The 9,467-nt window shown below is 38.0% G+C and overlaps 1 protein-coding gene across 1 annotated transcript; it reads right to left on the reverse strand.

Moving 5' to 3' along the window:
- Positions 1-1,281: 1,281 nt before the first annotated feature.
- On the reverse strand, positions 1,282-2,482 carry LOC148909210 (uncharacterized). Its single transcript, XM_089034042.1, has 3 exons — positions 2,326-2,482; positions 1,888-1,997; positions 1,282-1,800 (listed from the first exon to the last, which is right to left on the reverse strand). The coding sequence occupies exons 1-3, from the start codon at positions 2,480-2,482 to the stop codon at positions 1,420-1,422; spliced, it is 648 nt and encodes a 215-aa protein (XP_088890168.1). The 3' UTR covers positions 1,282-1,419.
- Positions 2,483-9,467: the final 6,985 nt, after the last annotated feature.

A 9,467-nucleotide genomic window follows, 5' to 3' on the forward strand; every position in this document is an offset into this window, starting at 1 on the left:
CGTATACCCTGTGTTTCCCCAGGCCGTATATGTGATTCATGCCTTACATATACCCTGTATTTTCCCAGGCCGTATATGTGATTAATGCCTTACATATACCCTGTCTTTGCCCAGGCCGTATATGTGATTAATGCCTTACATATACCCTGTATTTTCCCAGGCCGTATATGTGATTTATGCCTTACATATACCCTGTCTTTGCCCAGACCGTATATGTGATTTATGCCTTACATATATCCTGTGTTTCCCCAGGCCGTATATGTGATTAATGCCTTACATATACCCTGTATTTTCCCAGGCCGTATATGTGATTTATGCCTTACATATACCCTGTGTTTGCCCAGGCCGTATATGTGATTAATGCCTTACATATACCCTGTCTTTGCCCAGGCCGTATATGTGATTTATGCCTTACATATATCCTGTGTTTCCCCAGGCCGTATATGTGATTAATGCCTTACATATACCCTGTCTTTGCCCAGGCCGTATATGTGATTCATGCCTTACATATACCCTGTATTTTTCCAGGCCGTATATGTGATTAATACCTTACATATACCATGCGATATGCTCTGACCGTATATGTGATTAATGCCCCCTTAATGCCTTAGATGTACCAGCGCGTCTTAGCCATATTTGCTCAGTTGAATTATGCTCATCATATTTGCTAAATTTAACTATGTTATCAGTCTTCAGCTATTGTCACTTATGGCAGGCCAAAAAAAATAGAAACGATATATGTCGTGACAACCACCTCATACTTTAAACATAGCTAACCTATGCTAAGAAGCAGGAAAAAAGACATAAATCATACTGAAACATTTTTATTGTGAATTTCCTTTTCTTGACGACTGATTAACTATGAACAATTTGTTAACTACAACTAATTGAAAATGCTCAGTTCTGTAAATTAATTATAGGTGTTTGATTCATCTTGTGACAGAATTTGTGAAAGAAGATCATAATGTTTAGTTGTCAATCGATCTGTGGCTTATGTACGATTCTTTTTAGATATTCTGTAGTAGTACACTTCATTTATAACTGCAAAAATTTAATTAAGGACACCGAACGTGGTTGGGGTTTCTACGAGTTTTATGAATTAAATCTTGTGTCACTGTTCCTCCGTTCCTTTGGCCTGATTTCTAGGGTTTTCCTTTTTCTTTCGATTATTTGAACATTATACTTGTTTACTTGAAGAAATCCAAAGGTCAATAGGCATAAATAGCCGCTGCTATACCGTTTGACCTTTGGATTTCTTCAAGTAAACGAGTATAACGTTCAAGTAATCGAAAGAAGAACGAAAACCCTAGAAATCAGGCCAAAGGAACGGAGGAAAAGTGACACAAGATTTAATTCATAAAACTCGTAGAAACCCCAACCACGTTCGGTGTCCCAGTGCCCTTGATTTGATAAAAACCTTTAGGTTCTCAATGCCCATTCGGGACCTCCAGATGGCCTTGGGCGTCTTGACGGCTCACCGATTTTCCGCTTCAAAAACATGGTGAGACTGCGCTCTGACAGCCTCCTTTTTGCCTTTCGGTCCATGCTTTCCATGAACTGGTTAGCTAGGGGGCTTCTCCATGGCAGAGGGTGTTTTATTAAAACTTTACTCTGCTTAGTAGGGCCCCCTTCGTTATCAGAGCCACTGTCCGCTGTATCGTCATCAGCCTGGTCATCCGCCTCTGACATCGACTCCTCTGATGACATATACTCCAGTTTCATAATTGCCTTGACTTTCTCTTTGTCCCCTGGTGATAGCGAGGTTGACAAGTCCGCTGCCTTGGATCTGGATTTTAGGAGCTAAAAGAAAAAAGAAAAAAAAAAACACCGTCAGTCAAAGTTTCTTATTAAACAAAGTCATAATCGTTGCAAATTCAGTTTACTCACATTTTGTTTTCTTTGTGTTTTCCGCTGCATCTTTTGATGTCTTCCAAGGGCCCCTGAACGCTCTCTTTTGTTTCTCTTTCTTCTCGTCAGAAAGTGACTTTTAAGGGCAGCTGAAATTATATCAAGTACCCATATATTAAAACTTAAGACAAAATTTGTTAGAAATTTTGGCATTTGGCCGACAATTACTCCTTTAGCATCCATTTGCTTTTGCTTTGTTTTGTTTTGTTTCGCTTTTTTTTTTTTCCCCCATGTTATTTTATTTCAAACTGCTTCCCCTCCCTTCGGCATTTGAATATTTCTAAAAGGATTTCGTTACCCCCTCCTCCCTCCCCCCCCCCCGACCACCACCACCCTTTGTCCTCACCCCTCCCCCCGGGTTAACTTTGATAGGTGCATAAGGCCTTTCGCACTTCGTAATATAAAATACATAAATACCTTCTAACTCGACGGCAGAGACATCCTTATGAACATTCAGAACTCTATCCCTTATTGCGTTATTAATCTGTTCGTTGACGTCATCTCTGAAACTAATTAGGAAATGCCATATTTGAGTGGTAAGTGGAGAAACTATGGATGATTCAGACAAGATCATTTTTATTAAATTTTCATACTTACGCTTTAGTAAAATCCCATATAACAGGGTTTTCTTCCCTGTCCCGTAATTTCTTTGCTACCAAGCGTACTTCAGACTGTAATAACATAATATAATTCATTAAAATCATAAGATGTACCTTAAGTTATTCTTAGACATAGTAATAATGTTTTCATTATTTTTATGGCTGTGATTGTATAATATTGGGAAAAAAATCGAAATCAAATCAATTCCTTTACAAAAAAGGAAATTACCATTATCATTCAGTGTCTTGTTATTGGAAATCAATAGTAAAGTTTGGTAGCATTAACCACTACCATGGCGGGTTTCCCGCCAATTTTAGCATTGCATAAATTATACCGCTGCATAATTATACCAACTATTCTTCGCGCCAAGAATTCCCAGTAAAATTATCAATAAAAATAGCTTACTTTTTTAAATATTGCCACTTTACTTACTGTAACAGCCTTTGAGACAGTAATCTTGATCTTGCTGTTGTCCTTGTTCTGCTGGCTTTCTTTTAAGGCCACTAGTATTTGGCGGTTTTGTTCTTGCAGTTCTTTAAACTGTTTCACAATCGTTTCGAAATTTGAAGAAATTTCTTCTTTTTCGCTGTCGGGGTCAACGTTCTCATTCTCGCTTGTTGCTTGCAATAGGCGATTTCTGTGTTCTCTTAGCACATCCTCGTTACCACCAGGGACAGAGGGAATAAGTATATTAAGCCTTTGAGAATTGGCGCCATTTTCAGTATGTCTACTGGTACTGCTTGTACTGGTAGTTGCAGTAACAGAATGGATTGGCATTGGGCGTCCTGGTAAAGGTGTAGATGTTCTTCCCATTTTTTGATCGCGACCAATGAACGCAATTTATAAGCAAAGATATAGAATGTGCGGGAAACTAGATGACCGACAGAGTTTGTTACCTGTTTGTGACCAAAAGGCGAATGAACGAATAAGTACATCCACTGAACAAATCTACCCCCTATCTATCACGGCGTATCACGTGACTTGTGATGACATATACGTTCATATAATGAAGTCTAATAATAAAAAAAGGAATAACTGTCATAAAAATGCTGAAGTTGTATCCAGGATTCATGTTAAGTAATATATCTATTATCTTAAAGCTCTTTGCTCCATTTTATAAAGTTATGAAATTTTTTCTAAAGCCTAGATTCACGAAATATCATTGCAATAAACTTGATTAGCTTCTAGCTCTAAAACCATCGTACCATTATCTGCCGCCAACAGTGACAGCTCTAAGGAAAAGGGCACGGTAATAAAGATCCGGCGTGCTTTTGTCCAATGGCATGTGGTTGATGGACGTGGAACTTTATTACGCTGGAATATGGCTGTTAGCCATTCAAAATGCTTGGATTTTGAGTAATTATCCCAATGATGCACACCGTCTTTTTAATTATATAGTTCTGGAAAACAAAATGTCTTCTGCGATGTCAAAGCGTTATCATTGCTTTCATTGTAACGAAGATCTACATTACAGAGTATTTTGCCGTCACAAAGAAGAATTTTATGATCCTTTAACAAATCAATGGCAATTACAGCGGAATGACGACGAAGACTCAAATGATAGTATTTTCACTCACGAGATTGACGGCCAGAACGACACTTCTTCTAATGACTACAGCGAGATAAACGTTTTGGACCAAACTGATCAAGACTCCTCTGATGTGCCAAATACAAACCAACCATCAAGTGACGAATTCTTACCAGCTACTTCACAAAAAGGTATTGATGTTATACGTTTATTTGATGATTAGATTATATAATCTTTAAATGTTAAAGTCAAACTGCATAGATAAAAGACTGAATCTTTAACAAGCGGCTGATTTGCACATGATATAGCTCCCCTATTGGATTTACTACCAAGCATTAGTGTTATTGAAGCGAGATTAAGTTAGAGGTACAAATGATTCTTTTCTATTTCTATCTTAGCCTCGTTTTCACCGTTACTTTTAAGAAGGGTGCATTATTAAGTAATCGGCTTATGGTTGCCATTAAAACCTCAGTGTTCATTCAGAAAGATTCATTCAAAGAGTTTATAAAATCATAGCTAGAGATAAAACTCATTTAAAACGCCAAAAAGAATTTACTATGTTCAAATGGATATTGCTGTACATTTTCGTCTCCAAATCAATTCATGACTGTGGTCATCCTGAGATAGCATGGTATCCGGCAAAACATGTTTGTCAAGTTCGAGAAGTACAATTATAAGTAATTTATTTAATATGTCTCTTGGGTTTTTTATTTTCGATTTATCATTTTTCTTTCACGAATTATAAATTGTTGTTTTGCTGACTTAGAAATTTATATTTTATTTTCAATGGAAATCATTTATTTTCAGAGCAAAATTTGGGTCAAAATTATACATTTAGGGACCGGTCATTATTTAAGTTGGAGGGGGGGGAGGAGAAATTGTCAGTGACGCAAAAAAATTTCAAGGCCCCCCCTTTGAAGGCATCCAAGTTTATCGAAAACCCCCCATGGATTGTAGTAAAAAATTTAAAAATTTTCCCTAAAAGTCATATTTAAATTTCAAGACCCCCCATTTTTCACTAGCAAAAATTTCAGCCCCCCCCCCCCCCCCCCCCAATTTCTCCTCCCCCCCCCTCCCCCTCCAACTTAAGTAATGACCGGTCCCTTAGCCCATGAGGTTTTTTTTACTGACATTTTTTTTTCTAGTATTATAATGGTTTCAGACTTTATCTTATACTATGTTGCAGTTATACAATGCCGAATGAATAAAATACATCGTATTTGCTTATGTTTAAAGGAGACGGAATAAATTAACTTTGAGGAAGAAGATCAAGGGTTTTGGGATGACAATTCGGACAGTGAATCTGAGCATGAAGAGATAAGAGGAAATGAAAGAAGGAGATTGGTTGAAACTTGGGATATTGATATCGAAGACCTAGAAAGAGATTTTGAACAATCTAGTGCAGAAATAAGCGTTGCCGTCGAAGCAAGTTCCCGAGTGACCCTTAGTAACTGGATTGCCTTGTTTGTGTGCTTTTGGTCTGCATACTTTTCTGTACCAGATCGAGGCATTGATATTCTCCTCGCCTTTTTTAAAGCGATTTTTCAGGTTTTGTGTGAGCTTTCGCCAATCATTTTCCCAACCGCAGTATTGGTTTTCCCGAGCTCCTTCAAACTCTTGAAAAATTATCTTTCTTTTAAAGATAAGCATTCAAAGTATGTTGTTTGTCCGAAATGCGACACCCTATACCGTTTTCAAGACTGTATTACAACAAGATTCGGGCGTGTCATTGCTAAACCATGTTCTCACGTTGCTTTTCCGAATCACCGTCAATTGTTTCGCCGCACACCTTGTGGAGCGGAATTGCTTAAGGAAATTCGTTTGAAAAATGGACAGACGAAATTGTACCCACATAAAGTTTATTGTTATAAAAGCATCAGAGACACTCTAACTCACTTTATTAAGCGACCAGACTTTGTACAAAAATGTGAGATTTGGAGAAATCGGAATGTACCGGACGATATTTTAGTTGATATTTACGATGGCCAAGTGTGGAAAGATTGGCAATATTTTAACGGCACTCCTTTCCTTGCCCAGCCTAATAATTATGCTTTTATGCTGAATGTTGACTGGTTTCAGCCTTTTAAGCACAGTGTCTATAGCGTTGGAGTCATATATATGGTCCTCCTAAATCTTCCGAGAAAAGAAAGGTACAAAGAGGAAAACGTAATAATAGTTGGGGTAATACCTGGTCCACACGAGCCCAAATTGAATATCAATACGTACTTACAACCACTTGTAGCCGAATTGAACTTATTGTGGCACGAAGGCATCCAAGTTCGGCCTCATGGGAGTAGAACAGCAAGATGTTTTCGAGCTGCCCTCCTTTGTATTGCTTGTGACATTCCTGCACTAAGAAAAGTTTGCGGTTTCTTAGGATGTACTGCTCACCGAGGGTGCTCAAAGTGCACAAGATTTTTTTCCGGAGATTTTAGTAGCATGGATTTTTCAGGTTTCGAAGATGACGATACACCAAGGACAAATGAAGAGCATCGAAGAGAGGCTCAGAAAATACTCAATGCAACAACCGCTGATGAACGAAACCAAATTGAAACTTCCACTGGAACAAGATATTCTGAACTCTTACAGTTGCCTTACTTCGATTGTACTCGTTACCATGTTGTTGATCCTATGCACAATTTGATTTTAGGGACAGCAAAACATTTAATGAAAAATGTATGGCTAAATGCTGAAACGCCAATTATTTCTAAAGAAAATTTGAATAAAATCCAGGAAAAGGTAGATGACGTCAAAGCACCATCATTTATTGGGCGTCTCCCGAAAAAGATGTCAACATCGTTTGGAGGATTTACTGCTGATCAGTGGAAAACATGGACTCTCTTGTATTCTGTATTCTGCATTTGGAATATCGTTCCAACAGATGATTTGGAGCTGTGGAGGTTATTCGTATTGTCCTGCTTTCACCTTTGCTCTCCACTTATTACAACTGAAGAGCTACAAGAAGGACATGATTACCTAGTGGAATTTTGTAAATCGTTTGAAAAAAGATATGGAAAGGAACGTGTTACGCCAAACATGCATCTACACCTGCACCTCAAACAATGTATTTTAGATTACGGGCCTGTATATTCATTTTGGCTTTTCAGCTTCGAACGTTTCAATGGGATTTTAGGAGCGTTTCGAACTAACAATAGATCTGTTGAAATACAAATCATGAGAAAATTTCTCCAAAAGCATGAACTAAGAGATATCCCTTTACCAGAGAGATTTCGAGAAACTTTCCAACCAGTATTGCAACTTCTTCAGGAGGCACAACAAGTAGGAACACTTGGCGAAAGCATCCCATCAATACCATCAACACTTAATCTTTCAGTTGGTCAAGTACTACGTTGCTTAGAGTGGAGCAATATGAATGCATACTCATGTTTTTCACCTCGATCCATTGATGTTCTTGATGATGACTATACAGAATATCTCTTTAAAGCTTATGAAACAATTTTACCTCAACACTCGGTCATTGAATGTGTTACCGATGCGTTTGAGAGAATTAGTACCATTGGATATTCGGGGACAAAGCTAGGGTCCTCTGACTCTAGACTGGAACGTTCTTCCTTCATTCTTGCAAGTTGGTGTGGCCAATATAGTGGCAGTATTGAGACCGATTCATTTGACTTGCGCCCCGGTGTTGTCAATTTCTTTCTTAAACAAACCATTATAATTGATGGCAAGCAGGAATCATTGTGTATGGCAAAGGTTCGATGGTATCAGCGACATCCAGAAAGACACAGGATTGGCAGACCACATGAAATTTGGTGCAGAAACTTGTTTGAAATGGAAGGGCCCTCTACATTCATTCCCATACAAAGGATACACAGCCAGTTTGTTGCTGCTTACGATGTTATTGACAAAGAAAGAGTATTAATTGTTTGTCCTTTACAACGTAAATTGTACGGATGATGGAGATGACAGTAAAGTATCATCCAGGAAAAATATTCAAAGCTATCAAAAATAAACTGTTTGAACTGTGCATCAGTAACTAGATAGTCAAAATGAAAATTGAATGAATTGTTTGATGAGTTTAAAATTAGATGAATTAAAATAATTATGAATGAAATTGCATATATTGCCAATAAAAATGATGAATTCATATGTTTAGACTAAACAAAATTGATGCTTCAAATAATATTACAGATGTTAGCGGTTTGAAATGCAGCTGAGGTTAATGGGTTAATGAGTTTTCTTATTGTCACTGGAAAAAACGCATGTACGACTTACGCATATTATAAATACATCGTCCGCGTTTTTTCCTGTGTGTATCAACGCATATAACCTCACTTTCATGACATCAAAGCAAAACAATGATTGAATTAATGTGGTCGCAATATTGATGTCATGCGTTAGGAGAAAAAATTGACACATATGACTGAGATGGACCTGCATGCACCCCCCCCCCCCCCCCCTTGTAAGTCGTAAAAACAAGCCAACATCCATTATAATTCAGTTGAAAAATTATCGATTTGTTTTGAAATGTTTTGATTGCAATGCATTGAAACGGAAACCTCACATCGGATATACTCAGTTTGGGGTATTGTATTTGCTCCCCAGGTAAATATGGGGCAAAGCCTAGTGCAAAGTTGATTTCATATGTGCCCTTCATTTGACAATAGGGCAAATATAGGGCAAAAACGGTTATCATATATCCCCACTGGGTAAATGCGTCTAAACTAAGGGCAAATATATAACATATTTACCCATGTGTTCAGATGTATGGCAAAGCAATGGCAAATTTATTAGAAATTTACCCCGACCTTTGCCTGCATAGGCAAATGTATGGGCAAATATAGAGCACCATATTTGCCCAACATTTGCCAAGTGGACATATGATGACCAAATCCATTATTTCGTCGAGTGATAGAAAGTTTTTTCATCTTTTTACGGTGTAAAATTTACCCTGTTATCATTTCTGTTTTAATATTATCTTTTATAGCCAAATTATTTGATGTTTATTGATCGATTAACCAGTACCATACTTCCATAAATCGAATGCTGAACCGTTGTATGGACTTACGGCTACGCTGATAATTTCGGCCCCAACACGCCTATCCCGGGAGGAATTACAGACTGATCAGGAAGCTTGGCCGAAGCTTAAGGGAGAGGTTAGCCGGCCCCTAATCCAGTAGATGATTAACCCCTTGCTATGACCAGCAGACCCAGTATATTGATTGTGTAGCTGATGAATAGGTATCAATGGTCACTCCTTTCCGTGTGGGACGCGGGAAAAAATTCCAAGACATTTATTTCCACGTTGCCGAGTGGCCTTGTTTTCCTTTAAGAGGAAGCATTAACAGGAGGCATCTTTCTTTCATTCATTAAAAGGATGCGAATGAAGAAAGGGGAAAAAACTAAAAAAAACTAGCGTAGAGAGATGCGCATGCGCAATTGCACTCCATGCGCGCATATGAAAATAATC

Source organism: Actinia tenebrosa, unplaced genomic scaffold, assembly GCF_029948245.1.
Source record: "Actinia tenebrosa isolate PJP-AT-01 unplaced genomic scaffold, QUT_ActTen_1.0 PGA_scaffold2__45_contigs__length_23673736, whole genome shotgun sequence".
In the NCBI taxonomy this organism is placed as follows: domain Eukaryota; kingdom Metazoa; phylum Cnidaria; class Anthozoa; order Actiniaria; family Actiniidae; genus Actinia; species Actinia tenebrosa.

Coding starts and splice junctions, on each gene's coding strand:
- LOC148909210 (XM_089034042.1), bottom strand. CDS start 2,482: ATGATCTTGTCTGAATCATCCATAGTTTCTCCACTTACCACTCAAATA. Junction 1,998..2,325: donor CTCTGCCGTCGAGTTAGAAG/GTATTTATGTAT, acceptor ATATAATTTCAG/CTGCCCTTAAAAGTCACTTT. Junction 1,801..1,887: donor AAACACAAAGAAAACAAAAT/GTGAGTAAACTG, acceptor TTTTTCTTTTAG/CTCCTAAAATCCAGATCCAA.